This window comes from Rhinoderma darwinii, chromosome 9 (genome assembly GCF_050947455.1).
Source record: "Rhinoderma darwinii isolate aRhiDar2 chromosome 9, aRhiDar2.hap1, whole genome shotgun sequence".
In the NCBI taxonomy this organism is placed as follows: Eukaryota; Metazoa; Chordata; class Amphibia; order Anura; family Rhinodermatidae; genus Rhinoderma; species Rhinoderma darwinii.
The window spans coordinates 60,831,359-60,850,656 of NC_134695.1; the positions used below are offsets into that span (position 1 = coordinate 60,831,359).

Consider the following 19,298-nt stretch of genomic DNA (forward strand, 5'->3'; position numbering starts at 1 on the left):
ATAGACTGAAATACAATGCATACCATACATTATACCGGCCGGGCTCCGGAATGTGAACTACAGCTAGGTAGCAGAACTGGACCACAACTCGGGAACGAAAAAAAAGGAAAAACAAAAAAACAAAATGAGTGGGATAAAGAAAACCAAAGACCTACTGGAAGCTGTGGTTACTCTGCGGATGGCAGAACGGAAGAGCCAAAGCCCTAAAAATGTGGAGTTTGTTTATTTTATAGAAGATGACTTATATAACCAATTCTTATATATACAGGGTGTATATACAAGCACATATATACATATATAGTTGGCAAGGAAAGGCTATAAATTTAGTCCCTAATGGGCATCTCCAGACCTTGTGGACCTTGTGCACAATGTGGTACTTGGATCTAGAGTGACATCCCTTCCTTGCACCAACCAACCAACCAACCAACCAACCAGTGTATTTGCCATTATATAATCTCTAGTACAGTTTATTAAACGCTTATATGCAGCAAAGATCCAGCATCTGCCAAAGGACCAGATTTAGGTAAATGCATACAAAATAGTCCACTATGGTCATTACCGGATCTGTAGTGATCTTTTAATATTTTCACATATAACATATTTCCATCTTTGAACACAATTTTACAGTTTATATATAGATAGTTGAGTAACTACGTAAATACATTGCATTACTTATCTTGTACTGATCCTGAGTTACAATCTGTATTATACTCCAGAGCTGCATTCATAATTCAGCTGGTTGTTACTGGAAATAGTCAACCAGCTTGCCACTCGGGAATCTCTGCGACTTGACCGAGGACCATACCTAGTATAGGCAAACAGTCCAGGGTCCACTGAAGGACCCCACTGCAGTCTGACCAGATTTCCTGTAATGACGGGCAAATGTACCCGGGCAGAACAGAAACTGGAGAAAGTATCTAATGGCATACAATGTATCAAACGCAGCCGCATACCGGAAACAGGATAATCATAATGTAACCTATAAAAAAAACTGATATTTTCTGTACAGATATAAGTTCTATTAATACATTATTATTCAGGGTTCTTCCTCAGATCAAGTCGTGTCTGTGGTGTAAAGAAATCGCAACCGATGAAGATGGAGGGGAAGTTCATTTTGCAACGGGTCCCCCTCTCCTCAATGTAAGCCCCAATATAGTCTTCCCATTTACTGCTATGTATCAATCAGGATTTATACAAGGACTCAACCTGTAAAATTCAATGGCTCACATTTATTATTATGTGTAACAAATTTGCAGAAAAAAAAATTGCAAATTCTTTCGCCGCTGTCCAAATTTGGAAAGTTATGAGAAAATTCCGTGTGTGGTCCTCAAGGAAACGTAGTTAAAACAATATTTATTATGTGGAAAAGGAGGAAATTGCGCAAATTTTGGCACAAATAAAACACCTATTTATAGCCGTATTACATTTTATTTTCTGACTATCAGAGCGCCAAATTTATTAGAGTGTGTGCACCTTTTAATACATTTTGCGCCAGTCCCTCCAACTATCTGCTATACTTTGTAAATGTGGGCCAATGTGTATATGATCCTTATAAGAGGTGCAGTACAGACTGTAGATTTCTTATGGGAAAACCCTATAATCGAATGCAGCCCCCCAGTCTTTAGTGAGCCCCCCATCAGACACGTTGTAAGATATCACATGATAGCATGTCCCTGCCCGTGGACATTGGTTACATGTATTAGGTGCTTCTAACAAGTGTAAGGGCATCACATGGAGCATTAGTCCTACCAAATGGCTACTCAGTGATAAAAGAAAAGGCACAGTGGCATATAGGGCAAGCTTCATTTCAGCGCCCAATCAGAAACTTAGTTTAGGCTTTTTAGGGCACCTTAGGCCCTGTTCACATCACGCTTATCATGTACATATGCTTAGGGCGAAAAGCTCCCGGTGTACATGCTAAGCGTATCTATAGGGTTGAATTAACCTGTTGGAGGCCAAAAGAGAGTTCTTCTGGTATACCGTAAAAAAAAAAAATAGTCTGCGCTATTCCATGCTACCCGATATAGTAAAAAGAAAAATGGAAGCCTGTGGGCGACATATACCACTGTATGTAACAGTGGGATACGTCGCAGCCTTCCATCGGAGGTATATGTCGGGAGCTTTTCCTGGCCTACCCGTCATATGGAGGGCAGTAGCGTGATGTGCACAGGGCCTTACGTATGCTTTCATTTAACTTGGGATGCCCACGTGACAGACGCCCTTAAAATGACTATACTATAGAGTCCTATACTCTTCTGAACTTGCTCTTCATCGGTCATTAGAATTCACACAGATTTCGCCTAGACACTAAATTTTGTCCCGCATTTAAAAAAGGTACTGAATGGTTAATTAAATAGGTATTCACAAGTTAGACATTACTGGTATTTCAACAGGATATGCCACAAATGGCTGATAGACCCGCACCGATCTCCAGAACGGGGGTAATTTTTTCCATAACTTTCATGCAGCGGTGGCCGGTAGTTGCCTAACTAGGTGGGACGGGGTACAGGTAGGCCCCTTTCTTGAGATTGGTGCAGGTCAGAGTTGGGACATTTATGGCATAACCAGTGGATAGATGCGGGTCCCAACTCTGTGACCTGTACCTATCTCAAGAAAAGGGGAATAAACCTTTAACTTCCTATAAAACTGCAGGGGCTGACGAACAGCGATCTGGGCTCCCGGGCATTAAAGGTCATGTGCCCCTTACCAACTACTATAGCTATGATACACTTTTGCATCTGAGGAGAATTTATCGCTTGAATTTTTTTATATTTTTGCAGGCTCTGCCATAGGCCCCTTCAAGCTATGGGCCCTTGGGCACTGCCATAATGCCCAAATAATCAGTCCGTATTTATGGGGCTCACAATCTAGGACAGGAACTAATATGAGACTATATAAATAATAGATAATAAATAAAAGTGTACTATTCAGTGTATATTAGGAGGACTGTTTGTCCAGAGATCTTTGGAGTAGCAAACGTTCTATTCCCGAGACTGTGCCCCTCGTCCGTGGACTGTGCCTGGTATTGTAGCTCATACATGGACAGAAGTGGCGCTATTTCTGGGGGGGGGGGGGGACAGACCTAATTTTAGATAACCTCGTCCAAAATACCAAATATCAGATTTCCTAGCACTGCTGGTGTTTGCTGTGGTTCCACTAGACCTCCCGTTAGCGGATAAGATCTTTGACCTGTAGGAAAGGTGTACCACGCCCCACGGACTGGCAAGATGAAGAATACCCAGCCAGAACGCACAGGGTTACATCCTCCCCAAAAAAAACCTCTTCTTTCATGTTTGCAAATTGTTGGTCAGTGAAGTTCCCATGTGGGTTTAGAGATATTTATAATGTTTGTAGATCAGAGGAGGACTTGGTTACTCTCTGACTGGGGTCTGTCTCATGAAAATAAACTCGACACTCGCTCGCTTGCTAATTTGCTGTTCCAGCATGCAGGAATAGAAGGAAAATAAACAAGTTGGAGGCCAAAGGGGACAGTCATCTTTACAGAAAGAAAAGCCCAAACCTTTAATTCCCAAACAGTGAAGCCGGCACACGGACTGCCCATGGAGCTCTGATCTTCCCAGAAGGAAGAATAAAATGACAGAGTTAAACCGGAGCCAGCTGTTCTAACCCCCACAGGCCTGCTGTGCCCATCTGTTCCCGACGCCCTCCATACCTCCCAGCTATCGAGCCCTCCCCGGCCATAGAACGCCACTGAACACAACACCATGCATTTATGTGCCATGTGATAAGTGGGAACAACGACCTGCGGAGGGCACAATGCTGCTGCGGCTCATGGGATGTGTAAACATCTGGAGTGCTGAAGTTTACCCTTTCGCAGTAAATGGATGATGGTGTCACTCGAAAAATGCTGTTTATGCCGAATGTTTAACAAACAAATACGATCATATAAACTCTCAAGTATATAAGCAAGAACAGGCTAAAATATACCAAGCGAGATCTCCGGAACATAATGATTGAGCAGCTACGCCGGCCACACCTGGTGCAACCAAACACCGTGGACCACCATGGAGGGCATGGACTGTATTAGGCCGGGTCCACACGGGACGGATTTTGTGGATTTTCCATGCGGATTACAGTTTCAGCCATGTGGATGAGATTTGCACTAATCTCATCCACATGTGGTGGAACATTTTCTGCACTGAGATCAGAGCGTGTTCATTCTGTTAAAGATGTTCACAGCGGATTTCATCCTTTTCAATGTAGAAAGGGTCAAATCTGCAGCGACATCTGCATTTAAAATCAGCAACAAATTCGCTTAGTGTGAACAGGGCCTAAGGATACCCACACACAGAATTTTTTGCAGTTTTTGACCTGCTAGCACTCTGCCGCGTTTTTCGGCCACGGCCATTGAGCGTCGCGGGCAAAAAATGCTGCGAAAACCGCTTTTTCTGACGTTCTATTGATGTCAATAGGAGGTCAGAGACCGAAACGCTGAAGAAAGGCCCTATTCACACGGAGATTTTTGCAGGCGGAAAAATCTGCCTCAAAATTCCCGAAGGAAGTTTGAGGCAGATTTTCATCTGCCTGCACTCACTTTGCCACGTTTTTCGGCCCTCAGCCATTAAGCAGCGCGGGAAAAAAAAAAAGCAGCGAAAACCGCTCCCTCTGACTCCCATTGATGTCAATGGGAGTTCAGAGATGGTAACACCCAAAGAAAGGGCATGATGCTTCTTTTTCCTGCAAGTGTTTTTTTCCGCTCGCGGGAAATAAATTCATCCACCTCCCATTGAAATCAGTGGGAGGGTTTTTAGCCGTTTTAGAGCTGTTTCCACGTAAAAAAAAAAAACTCTGTGTGAACAGGGCCTTAGGGTAAATTCACACAGGGCGGTAAGACTGGAATTTTCCTTTGGATTGGTGCCGTAAAAATCTGCGGCGGTATAAATCTCATCCACATGCTGCATGGAAATTGACCTGCAGTGCAGATTTTTAACTACAACCTATTCATTTCTGCCACGGATTGAGCTCACATTTGTTGTGATTTCCTCCTTTTACTTCAACAGGGATGTAAAAATCCACAAACAAATCTGCAAGCAATGTATTGTTACAGATTGTGCTGCAGACTACTCATGGACCTGTAGAAAAAAATCTGCAATTGTAGTCTATATTCACACGCTTCAGGTTTTATTACCGAAATTTCTGTGGCTGAAAATCTGTGCCAACTATCTGAATGGGGAGGTCTCTGCAGCAGGTACATTGAAAATCTGTTCCATTCATCTGAACAGAACTTGCAGAAATCTGTCGCAGAAATCTCGGCAACTAAATCTGCCGCGTGTGAATCCATCCTTGAAATATTCATTTTTTTCTGGTTCAAAAGGAAATCCGCAGGAGAAAAATATATTTAAAAAAAAATCTGTACTATTTTCGTTTGTATTTGTCTTGCGGGTTGCTTCCGTAAATTTTGATTGACAGCTGCGGCTTGCGTTCCTGCTGATGACCTATCCATCCGGACCCCGCACTGATCAGCTGTTTTGGCTGCTTCCAGGCATCAGAAGCTATGAAGTGGTCGGTGCAGGAAGTAGAAGGCTCGTAGCCAGGACAGCTGATCGGTGCGGGGTCCAGGTGTCGGACCCCCAGTGATCATATACTGATGATCTATCCTGTGTATAGGTCATAAGTATAAAAAAAACAGCCCCCAACCTGGACAACCCCTTTAAATGATAAAATTCTGCTGCCTGTAGCCACACTAGGTATTAAAACAGTAAGATCCCCTAGTGACAGCATTAACCTCGGTAAAGTCTTATTCCTAATATATATATTTTTTATACCAGACAGCAGTTTAGCCCCTTTAGGGCCATTGTCAGAGGAACCCTATATTTTTCACAATGTCTAAATTTACATGTAATGATTTTGGGTTTATTGATGCTTAGATGGAGGTTCACTCCGCGAGATTTAGGATTCACTTTGATGACGCCGCTCGCTTGAATCTGATAATGTTATTTATACCAAACGTCAAACCAAATCATGCAAAGACTGTATTTCCCATATTTGAACATTTAATAATATGTTTGGATTATTCGGGGTCAGTAGGTCCATGCAGTTTAATTTTTGCTGTTTTCTTTGAGCTAGCTTAAAAACATGTACCACAAACCCAACAACGAAGTCAACCTCTGGATAGCTGAAATTCCCTATAATTAAGATTGACCAAGATATGCAGCCTTTCCGTCCACAAGGAGTAGACTCTCACGCTGACAATGGTAATGGAAATCTGGGAAAAATGTATCGCGGCTGTTGAACTAATTTTTGGAAGCAAACTAAGGGCAGAAAACTTTTTTTTTGTGATCGTTCTTCCACATCTACCACAGTCCAAGGTCTAAAGTGAGGGGATGTAACATCTTAAAGACCATTGGATCTGCAGAACAAAGTATGTCAAGACTCAAGTGGGCTAATTTTGTGGAATTAAAGCGGACCTGTCACTAGATCATATAAATTGAACTGGTTAACTGACCTGAATAGCGCTGTCTCCCTGACTCCAGTTGTTTTTTTTTCTTCCTACACACCCTTGTTTCAGAGATTTAGCCCACTGTTATGTTGGCTCCCTATATGCCAATTTGCTGTAGTTAGCCAACTGGGTGGAGCTAGCTTCTGATGCTGACCAATCAGCACGAGGCAGCTTGAGGGTACTTGACGCCCAGTAGGCTAACCACAGCAAACCAGCATAGGAGGGAGCCAACACAACAGTGGGCCATATCACTGGAACGGGGGAGGGGGGGGGGGTTAGGAAAAAAACAAAAAAACAAACAGGGCTGGAATCAGGGAAACAGCAGTATTCAGGTCAGACATCCAGTTCAACTGACCTATGACCTAGTGACAGGTCCTCTTTAAGGTCGTATCAGTCCAAACGGATATGCCGTTCTCTATGTCATTCTTTAGTAGAATGGGCCGAAGAAGAGATTTGTTAGAGAAATGGAAACTTGCAGGATCAGATCCAAAGTCACAATGTGGAAGAATGAGCAAAGCCCTTGAATCAGAGAGTAGTGAAGTTTAGAATCCCGTCAAATGGCTGAAGGAAGATTTATGTTTCTTAGTCTCATCTATAATAAATACGGTCATCCAAAGGCATAGCTTGGAGTTCTTGGGGCTTAATGTAGGCCATCACTTCTTCCTACCATCACGCACTGTTTACAGTCATCCTGTCCTTATTTTTCAGAGGGTCCTTTGGGCCCCTCAAGCACCAGAGGTCGGGTCTTACTGCCCCCTTGGGACCACTATAGCTACTCTACAGCTGTCATGTTATGGAGATCTGTATCTCAAAAATCACAGAAAAACTTGATAATTTTTCTGCTCAGGAATTTCAACTCTTGACAAGTGCTAAACATGGAGTTAAGCTGGTTTATTTTAGGTTTAGGGCTAAACCCCTTCAATGTTTGGCCCAGTTTTGGCGATACTGCATAATAATGAGCAGGAATCTATCGTTGCAGGAAATTTTGGATAATTGTTTAAATAGGAATTTACTAAAATACTGTTATTACTGAAATCGCTCCGATTATTGGCAATGTCACCATTGCCAATAATCGGAGCGATTTCAGTAATAACAGGTTTTGCAAGGTAAATTCAACCCCCAACACCACCACCCACAGTTTCCCTACAGAAAATGTGTTCCAGCCTATAGACCAGTCATTCCCAACCTTAATACTATAGGGAAACCGCTGAAAAATGGTTCCACTCCCGAGGAACCCATGCTCCTGTTTCTACCTCCAAAAAGCTTTGTAGGTGCGGATAAAGTATTCTATATTCCAGCCAAGATTTCTTGACGGCTTTGCCTGCCCCATGCCAAGCATCTATGTTCAGACTGAAATCGGCTTACATTCATCCTGTAAAAATGACAGTACTTGCAGCTGCCGTCTTCTGGTCTCCGAGGAACCACATGCAACCCTAGTAGGGAAACAATGAGACGGACGTGTGGCCTGTAGATTGATTAGCAGCAAAGTCACTGGGAATCTTTGGTAGATTCCAGTGATAACAATGTAAGAGAAGTGAATTCTAAATGTAACACTAGACTTTGTAGCTACGTAGACATTAGATAATGGTTCGTTTAGATGGTCCTTCTATAGATATTCATGCTCGTGTTTCGTTAATGTTGATAGTAGGTGGCGAGACGAAGACCAATTACTCTTGCTTATCTATAGGGTAGCGATCTCCAACCTGTGGTTCTATAGTGGTTGCCAAACTCCAATCCCAGTATGTCCTGATAGTCGGCGTTGTGGTTCTGGAACAGATGGAAAGCCACAGGTTGGGGACCACTCCTGATATTTCCCCAACGGTCCTACTGTCCCATTATTTCCGATGTCCAGGAGTGCCTGACTGGGTGCTTAGTGACCATGAACTCAGGTTCTTGCTAATTTGGGCATATTTGTGAAAATCGCTGTTATATGACATCTATGGTGATCTATTAATAATATAGCTTCCTTTATGTTGGATCCTTCCAGTGTTGCGTGATTCCACTAACTGAGCCATCGGGACTTTCAAGATCCATGTTGCTGAATGAAGAATTTCAAATTGACTTTCTCCCTTGGGATCTCCCGCTCATTTATTAGGTGTATGAAGCGGAGCGGAGTTCTTGTTTATTTACAGACACAATTGACAAGTTTTCTGCATTGGAAATAGAGAACGCTGAATTCAGTGTGTTCATCGTGTACGTCTGGAGGGAGTGGCGTGGAAACAATGTAGATATGAAATAAGCCATACGACAAGGCTTCCTATACCTGATCTCCTTTATTTTATTTGGTAAGTTGGCACAACACATCAGAATATGATGAAGTATTATATGTGATTTCACATAGGCCTGCGGGTAAATCTACTGTATCATCATATATATTATATATAATTTTTTATTTTTTTTATTTTTCTCTGCCAAGCAAGCCATATCAGTTATCAGTTATATGCAGCCTGTTAACACTAATAGGTAAGTGGAGGTCCAAAACCCTGGGACACCTAGAGATCCTGAAATTGAAGGTGAGAAGAGATGTATGGGGTAGAGACCTCACATACAGATTGCTTTGGGGTTTCCATATTTTTCATAAATAGGTATGAGCAGAATTAGCTTAATTTATCTCGGCCTGGTTTACATTTACAGGACCCCCATTTTTATGATTGCTGGAGGTCCCAGATCTTGGAGGAAGCTTAGACTTGATGAGCTGTTTGGTGGGGTCCTCTCATGGACAGCTGCATTAACTAGCTCTGTGCCTGCCTGTGTCAGAGGGAACAATGTCCACGGTGATTTGGGTTTTCACCATCGTCCATTCTCTATAGTGTACTGCCTTCCATCCATCAAAGATCAGCACAGGAAGAAGCGAAAGTTAAATGGTGCACAGTCAATGGAAGAGGGGAAAGAGCTGCTATTAAACAAACACAGAGACTACAATATAACAAACATATAGACACAAATCATGTAAATGCATAAACTGAGAATGTCAACAATTAGCAAGGTTATTAAACTCCGGAGAGAAATATTCTGATCTCAAAGAGAAGCCCACTCATCTGTGCAATCCAAATTCTACATTTGCAGTGGTGACTCCTGGCATATACATCAAACATATCCATATGCCCCTATTCACCCTCCATCGGGCTGGTATAATTCGTTACACCCTTTTTTTTCAACTGTATGGGATGGTGCAGTCTGCTGAGAAATTCCATACAGCGGCATCCCGCAAAAAAAATGACACCGAAAAAGCAATATGTATTTATAGAAAATGGGAGCCTATGGGCAATGGTTGCCACTGTACCCACACAGTGGCACCCATCAGATGTATATGTCAGGAAATACCCACGATGTAAACTGCAAATGCAGTGTGAATAAACCCCTACTGCAGAGGATTTTGTTTTCTTGGAAGGACGGTACAAGCTTTATAAGTGGATGCTCCAGTTTACGACAGTGACCAGATGTTGTATTTATATTGTAGTAAATGGGATTTAAAACAATCCAAACCACACACTTGAGATGATTTATTAATGCAATTAAAGGGGTTGTCTGGTTTAGAAATCCCATTTTCCCTCCTAGTAAATTCTGAGTTATTATATGTGCTCCCTCTTTCAGGACCCTCATCTGTCAGCTAGATCAGAAAGTGGCTATAAAGAGGGTATTTCTCTCTGAAAGACCTGGCAAATCATGTGTATTAAATAGACAACCCATGGAATTTAAATAAAAACGGTGTAATGCTTCATTTCCCCTGTGGTGGTGCTGCAGGAGAACCGATTACTTGGTCTTGGGATTCCCCCAGAAATCACAAATGATCGCCGAAGGTCCCTAAAGCAATACACCCTGTGATCAGCTTATTATAAAAATGGGATCGATCAAAGGTGGAAACCCATTTAAGCTAGTTTTCTAAATGGAATATATTTATGGCCCGCTGACATTTTTACCAGAATAAAAGACATTGTTGTATTATTGTGGCAGTTATAGAGGGTATAGCTTTCCAGTCACAAAGTTTTTTCCAACACTTTCAAGTTTAGAAAAATGTTAAGGAATGACAACAGGTCCAACTGGCCATTCTTCAGTAGCCTGGACCATATTTGCCTACAGGAATGTGCCTAGCTACCCTTCTTAAGGAATAAATATACAATAAATGTCTTTATACAATCATATATCTAAAAAAAAAATTTTTAATAATCCATGTTTTCTTCTCAAACCGTAACTCTGACTACACTTCCTACCCTCCCGTGACGTGGTGTTCTGCATACCTTCCATCTAGACTATGTTCTCGGCTACAAGTCCCAGCTCGGAGGCTCAGCATCCTAATTACAGGGGAATTTTTGCAATATAAACTGCAAAATTAAAGCAAAAGGTTTATTTGTTCAACTGAAGATGTTGAAGCGAGGGAGGGGAGGAGAAAGTTACGCATACCGAGAAGGACGACACCGGGAAAAGGGGAAGAAAAAAAAAGAAGATGGCAAGTTTGGACGGCATTCGATAACGATCTACTCTTCGTTATAAAGAATGTTATTTCATGGTTAAGTCTTCATATCCCAAAATAGGTTATGTATATAAAGAAACCTTCATCGATGATTTATTATATTTAATAAAGGAACTTATCTAAGGAGAAATCATAGTCACTATACGGCTTCAGGTGGCCATTATGTAACCATGGAATATTCCTGGTCACCTAATGCAGGAATAGAGTGCATTAATCTCTGCCTTCCTATGTGGAGATATATTTATTCTTCAGCTAGAGCACAGGACTTCCAAGAATATCTACCACCCCATCAACCGTGGGGACAGAATATCTATATTTGCTCTACCACCTATACATTTTTCACTTTGCTGTAATATAACACCAATGAAGGCTTGATAGTTAATGCAATAAGAATATTTTATATAGGACCTTGCACTATTTTACGAATACAAAGAATATACAATTTTTCCATGAAAACGTGGAATAATTCCAGATCTTAGACTTAAAGAGTCTCTGTCACCACATTATAAGTGCCCTGTCTCCTATATAAGGAGATCGGCGCTGTAATGTAGGTGACAGTAATGCTTTTTATTTAAAAAAACGATCTTTTTTCACAACGTTAGGAGCGATTTTGGTTTATGCTAATGAGCTTTCTTAATGCCCAAGTGGGCGTACTTTTACTTTCGACCAAGTGGGCGTTGTACAGAGGAGTGCATGACGCTGACCAATCAGCATCATGCACTCCTCTCCATTCATTTACACTGCACTAGCGATATAAATATATCGCTATGTGCAGCCTCATACACAAGCCCTAACATTACTACAGTGTCCTGACAATGAATACACATGACCATCCAGCCTGGACGTCATGTGTACTCAGAATCCTGACACTTCTGAATCTTTTTTTGTGAGATTCCGGCAAGTGAAACCAAATCTCGTTTAGCTCCGTGATCTTGCGAGATTTCGTATCCGTTGCTGGAATCTCACAAAAAAGATTCAGAAGTGTCAGGATTCTGAGTACACATGACGTCCAGGCTGGATGGTCATGTGTATTCATTATCAGGACACTGTAGTATTGTTAGGGTTTGTGTATGAGGCTGCACATAGTGATATATCTATATCGCTAGTGCAGTGTAAATGAATGGAGAGGAGTGCACGATGCCGATTTTCCAGACAACTGTACTGGTAACATTACACCAGTCAAGAAGGCAAAGAAAGAACAAAGGGAGGTGGTGAAGGATGGAAATAAAGGGTAAGGGGCACGAGAAGGAGTAAAGAAGGAGGAGTAGAGAAGTAGCCAGTTGGCAGCAGTACCATAAGTTATAAGGGCAGGAACATTTATCTTTAAAGGGATACTCCGGCCCAAACGAAACACTACCATGTGTATGATTATGGTATTCCATGTGCCAGTCTCTCCCCTGTTATTTATCTCTATATATCAGACTGGGATGGTTGCTTACCAGCAGTGTGGATTAGGCTCGGTGACACTTTCTCTACTTGAGTCTATGGAGAGCCATGTGTCACCCATCACAGGCTTCAGCAGTTCCTGTACCACACTAGTATTACACAGGGGGGCAGAAACTTCTATCATCGGCCACCACTGATCCTTAGATACGTTCCTGTCACGCAGGTATAATGTAGAAGAATATAGTGCAGCCTCCCTGTCTGTATATTTATGGTTTCTCAGCTTATTTAGGAGAATATAGAGAGAATGATAATCACAGTGTCCCCCAGCACGCAGAAGTGGTATGGTCTTTAGCTGGTCATGTGATGCTGTGCTGAAGCATCATGGGATTGATAGCAAATAAATACGGCACACAAGAAAATGGCGACAGCACTCTGCGAACAATAATGCCACTAAATATAAATAAATATGCATTACTGCTAAATTTACATAGGTTAGCGCACATTTTGATCAAATTATGTGAGCCCACCTGCCAAGACAAGGTGACCTCTATGAGGTGGGAACGTACGCTGCACATACACCCAGAACTGGGACTAAGCCTACATATACTTGGGTTTGGTAAGAACCAGCATTGATAATTTTGTCTCCATATGGATACATCTACAATATAACTCCAATCACATGAACACTTTAGGATGGATCCATTGGCTGCTTTAGTCTTATATTATGCACCTCTTTAAAGTTGGTATTGCCCGTCCACAAAGTCCTAATGCTACGTTTATACAGGATGTCTTTCATGTATTTGTTTTTGTATCGCCAACATATCACACAGCGCTGTAGTTGCGATTCAAACACAGGACCTCAGTCCTGCAAGGCATCTGTTATTCTAGTCCAGGGGTCAGCAACCTGTGGCACTCCAACTGTTGTGAAACTACTACTCCCAGCATGCCCTGACAGCCAAAAACTTTATTATTCCAGGCTGGATCGATATCGAAGTCCAAATTCTGGTATCGTGACATCCCTAATTCCAGCCACAGACTGTGATTGCATGCTGGGAATTGTAGTTTCACAACTGTTGGGGGTGCTGAAGATTGCTGACCCCTGTTCTAGTCTATATGAAAGGCCAGTTTACTATGTTTTCAACAAACAAATTAATTGGTTTAGATGAAAAGGTTTCTAATGATTCAATTTAATTCAATAGCACAGTTGTCATGTAGTGTATTTTCCAGATTTGGAGTAACAGAGTGCCCGAATGCTATTTTCAGCTTTCGTCTACAGTCCAAGACGATTTAATGGGAAGATCGGGATCGGTGCATGCAGACGACGAAAGACACGATGGATCCCAACAAACCTTATTGTAAGTCAATCGGGTCCTTGGGTGCTGGTGGCATCCGATGTGTCGGATCAGGCTATGTGTCATGGTTTTGACTACAAATGGAATCCATGACGCAAGCGTGAACGGAGCCTCAAGGTCCTCTTGCACAGGCCGACGTGGGGCGTGTAAACGGGCGCCGATCAACGAGGCAGCTCACAAGAGCCATATATGGGGGCTCATTACTACGATCGCTCGTCCCCGTACATTTCTATCATGTCGGCAGCACATCTTCCTCTTAACACTGGGAGATGTGCTGCCGACAATGATATTTAATTCTGCATAAATGATCATTTAATTTTGCATAAACGATACGATCAGCCGATGAACAAGAGTTTGCTCGTTCAGCTGCTGATCGTTGCCTTGTTTAAACAGGGCAATGATCGGGATTGAGCGCTCTGTGAACACTCGTTTGCCCGATAATTGGCCCATGTAAAAGGACCTTTACTTGCATGTAAGTTCCTGAAGACACCACTCAGTTTATCAAGTTGTCAGTGGCCTACATTTAATAGAATAAACCCATGCAGCTACTATTTGGATCCTGGAAATAAGTGCCCCCACCCATTTTGGCACCATTCTTTTTTCTATTCAATGGTGACATCCTAAGCCGGATTGACCTATTTAAAAATAATGCTTAGCAAACAACGGGGCAAGGAATCAGCCGAAGGGCTCGTATAAATAGGGTAGAGCGTAAAAAACCCCAACAGTGATCCAGGTGGTAGGGGGCAAAAAACGCAAACCAGGTGTTAGGGGGCAAAGGAGAATCAGGCCCTCCTGCCGCAGGGGTGTGGTGGTGGTGTAAACCAGCACCTGAAAGGCGGCTCCATCTTTGGTATGGGGCCCTCTCACCTCCATGTATGTCCCTGATTGTATTATTAACCTTAAATTAAGAGATGCCGTCCATAAAGCTGCAGAAAATACAGATTTCTTAATTAATTATTCAGAAAATGTAGATGGACACTTGCTTCGGTAGGTGCTCACAGACCGTAGCGGCCAGCCTCAATTTAAGAAAACAACTCATACACATTCCTCCTTTATAACCGTCCTAGATGTCCATAGTGTCTCATTATAGGATGAAAAATTCATAAAATCCTTCTTAAGCTGACAAAGCCGCAGATTACTCAGCCCCCCACTGCGGGAGTCTAAATGCAGATGGTACCCACATCAAAGCATATCTTCCGCTGGCAAGGCAAAAAAAATAATAATAACCCCCCACTGTCTGCTTGCTCTTACCTCCATTCTTTGCGATTGTCCTGAAACACCTCCAGAAGAGACGTAGAAAAGACGCTCTGTTGTGTCGTGTGCACTGAACAAAGGCAAATTCTCTGAACAGGACGTGGGTTCCCTGAGAAACACTGGTGAAACTATGGAGTGAGAGAAGACGGCACAGGTTACTCATCGGACACGTAACATAGAATGATCGTTCTAAATATTATTACAAATTATGAGGAGTGGGGGAAGGGAAGTGACAACAAGTCGGTGCATATTTGCGGCTTAGAAAATTGGTTGTCACTATTCAAGCTCATTCAGTTATTGGCTCGATGCAGATAAATACCGGAACTGTTAGCATACTGCCCCCTACAGACATAAATGTTAAGCTAAAAAAACACCAATTAGTACAATGGTCGGGATGAATTGCATTTAAGAACACTTATTGGTTCAATCAAATCTTAGAAAGGATGGTCTGGTTTAGAAAACCTAATTTTAAATATTGTATTAGGAATTTTTGAATTTCCCCATGTTCAGGACCCCCATAAATATTAGCTATAGTGACTACAGGCTTGTCCGTGCATTACACATGGGTACCAATAGGCACCATGTAATGCTTCATTTCCCCTGCGGTGGTGCTGCAAGGGAATTAAATGCTTGTTGACGTTACAACTGATCATTGGGGGTTCCAGAACCGGAACATCTTGTGATCAGCTTATTTTCTGGTGACCCTTCTAACAAAAAGCGATTATTAAAAGCAAACAATTCCTTTGATGTTTAAGTCCTCAGCACCACTCAAATCCAGATGCCAGTGCTCTTTGGGAGCGGTGATCCACCATTACCATACAAAACGACAGAGAGAAGAGAAGGGTCCAAGGCACCAGGGCTTTTAAAGACATAACTTATTTCTTTAACATACATAAAAGTAAATTGGCGAGATTTGAGAAATGCCATTGTGACAGAAATTTTTATGCATGCTGAATTAAAGTTATGTCTTAGCCCTATTGACACGGAGTTTTTTGGCGTCGATTTTAACACAGAAACCGCATCGGCATCATCACCATAAAACAGCCTAAATCGCCTCCAATTGATTTCAATGGGAGGCCGAGGTGTTTTTTTTTTCACCCGGGCAGCTTTTGGCCGCTCGCAGGGAAAAAAACGGCATGTCCTTTCTTACCATGGTTTCCGCCTCGGACCTCCCATTGACATCAATGGGAAGCAGAAAAAACCTGCGGTGCTCGTTTCCGAGTGTTTTTCGCTGTGTTTATTCCTTCTGGTCCTTGCATCAGCTTCAATGGCCACAGGCGAAAAACGTGGAAAAAAAAGAGCAGGCAGATCAAAATCGCTCACATAATTACTGAAGGAATTCTAAAAGGCAGATTTTTTTTCTGCCTGCAAAAAACTCAGTGTGAACAGGGCCTTAAAGAGTCCCGGTGCCTCGGACCCTTCTCTTCTGTCTATCATTTGCAACAAAAAATTAACTGTTGGTGGTCAGTACATCCAGAAAGACATTTATATTATGAATTAAAGCTTTGTGCTGTGCTAATAGTTCATGCAGAGATGGAAAAAAAAGATAAAAATTTGTATAAATGATGACAAAGATCACATTTACAACCTGGGGCTGACGTGATACTCTCTGAGAAATAGAACAGTATTGTATTTGTGCATTTACATCCGGGCCGTCGATTTGGAGGCCAATGTGCTAGAAGTGGCCCCTAAAGACGTCTAGAAGTCACTTATTGCCCCCCTTTATTTAAATAATATACAAGTGAATATTAAAGGGGGAGTTGGGTGTGACAGATGTCAAACAAATAATTATTCACATTAAATAGCGTAAAGCTGGTCTATATGTGGGTCTAAGGTTTCCTTCATAACCTTGGCAGACTCATCACATTGATATGAAATTAAAGGGGATGTCCAGGATTAGAAAAACATGGCTGCTTTTTTCCAAAAACAGCGCCACAACGGTCCACAGGTTGTGTGTGGTATAGCAGCTCAGTTCCAATGGAGCCGAGCTGCAATACCAGGCACAAGCCATTGACAGGTGGGGCGCTGTTTTTGGAAGAAAGCAGCCATGTTTTCTAATTCCGAACAACCCCTTTAAGCAGGAGGTGACTCCATTACTGACCATGCTTGGACATGATATCCTTGACCAGCAAACAATTAGCGAAGACAGAATTTGGATGAAGGGCATGGTCACAGAAATCTGGAAGCATCCAGACTAAACGGGTTATTCAAGAAAAACATATTATAGAAGTAAACTCTTCCCAGAAATTGAAGGAGAATTACACTCATGTATAATTTGAGTCTAGGAGTAGGTAGTTGCTTAGGAGAAAACACCCAGAAAATAAAAAGTATGATTCACCAACCTATTCTTATTAACATGGTAAAATTATATCTCAAAATGCCATTCACCGCATCTAAAAAATGTCAAAACTGTAAAACACCATTTACACACATTTGGGGTTTAGGTATTGCAAACCTTACAAAGTCAGATCAAGTTTTTAAGTCAGGTCTTTGGTTGGGTGTCTGACATGGTCAACTGGTCGAAATAAGTAGTCGAGATCTGCTGTTTGAGATGACAAAAATCAACTATGTGTGGCCAAGTTTACCCTTGGACCCTGAAAGTTTTGCCAGGACAGCGTTAGGGTAAAGAGATGAAGGTGACAACTCCATCCTTTCACTCCTTCTTTTAAAGGGTACCGCGAGTGGAAATGGTAGAGAGATCCGCAGGTAATTATAACATCTACTAAATCTTGCTGGACCATGAGGACTGCCCCAGAGTCGGTTGATAGGAGTATCAGGGCACACAAAACAACCAGGTCAAGAAAATTGGCTGCCAAAGAGTTTCCAGTGTAGAGGACATTCCAGTCTCTATAGTCCAGGAGCACAGGTGAGGTCTAGTAGGTGGAAAACTAGTAAAAAGTCCACTTAAAACCTACATTTTTAAGAATAGTCTAATGACCGAGGGCCATCGGATAATTCAGAAACAGTATATGAGTCTTAAGACGTTTTCATTCGTTAGGCATGGCACTGTACCCTGCTTTTGAGTCGGGGAATTCCCGGAATCCGTCTCTAAATCATAAATACAGTATAATTTATGGGTAATAATTATTTACATTGACACAATATGATCATTGGGTGAGGAATGATATTGAGAATTTCTAGAGTGGCAAAGGTTAGTCATTCAGTCGTGGTTTAGTGGTGCAGCCCCGAAGCCTTCTTCTCAATGCTCAGGTATGCAATATCAGATCTGTACAGGGTTCAGGTATAGGAGACAGTAGCTCGCTGGTTAACACTTAGGGTGCCGGTCCTATGTGATTTCTAGACACCTGTACTGCTGAGGACACAGGTATAGATGGAACATTGTGATCGGACACGAAATATAAGTAGTGTATCTGCAGCGTGGCCTATGCGACTTCACGTGCCCCTGGAAGCGAGACACATTTCAATGAGCTCCATTGTCTGTGGTAGTTTTAAAATGAAGTATGGGCTCTCTGCCAGGGCAGGAGAAACGTTTAAGCAATCACAGAAACCTGTAGACAAGTAACATAAAAGGTCATAAGTTGCCAGGTACCACCCCTTCTCAAACCCCTTCTTCAGTTCTTTGCCAAGTCAACAAGTCCCGACTGACTCTCCTAGAAGAAAATCAGTGTCTAAGTTAGAGATTTCTCTCAAGGAGTAACGAAGAAGATAAAAAAAACACCGTAAATCATTACAAGATTGAAACAAAATAAGAAAACCAACCAAATAACAATAATCAGATACATTCACAGGAATAGATCACCCCCACAAACAAGTTCCACTTCAGAAAAGAGAAATCGGGAATAAAGTCATGTCCGACAACAGGTCCTGAAGTCTTAAACGGAGGTCCTATGGTTCTCATACGGAATTTTTTCAAGAAAATTGTGGCATGCTCCATCAGACTCCGTATGTATTGGGGTATTCGGAATCATATTTCCATCCATACGCCTTGTGACCGAGCTCGTCAGACGGTGCACCGAGGCTGTGCGTCTGTGTATCTTGGAGCTGTATGGCCTCTGTGCCCAGGTGCATGAGCCCTTAGAATAAGTTGCCGGTTAAAAATCCTTAAAGGGCCATATTTTTATTCATATTTAGTGAAAGGTTCAACAAACTGTTGTTGAAAATCTACAGCCTCAAGGACTTTGTACTATGTTGTAAGAAAAGAAAGCTGTAATATCAGCATAAGTCAATAGTGTTCTTCATCACCGAGCCAGACTAAAGGCCCTATTACACCGGCCAATTTGGGCAGGTGTAACGAGCGCCGAACGACGAGGCAGCTAGTTGATCGGCGCTCGATTGCTGCTGTCACACGGAGCTACGGATGGGGACGAGCGGTCGTTACTCAGATGGCACGTCCCCATACATTATCATCATGTCG

At 42.2% G+C, this 19,298-nt stretch overlaps 1 protein-coding gene across 3 annotated transcripts in view; it reads right to left on the reverse strand.

Annotated features, from left to right (window-relative positions):
• The window catches only part of CSTPP1 (centriolar satellite-associated tubulin polyglutamylase complex regulator 1), a 102,653-nt gene that overhangs the window by 27,608 nt on the left and 55,747 nt on the right, over positions 1 to 19,298 (reverse strand). For all 3 annotated transcript variants that reach the window (XM_075837887.1, XM_075837886.1, XM_075837885.1), the window contains one exon: positions 14,921 to 15,051. In XM_075837887.1, the coding sequence (XP_075694002.1) occupies positions 14,921 to 15,051 (131 nt within the window). The remainder of the gene's footprint in view (positions 1 to 14,920; positions 15,052 to 19,298) is intronic.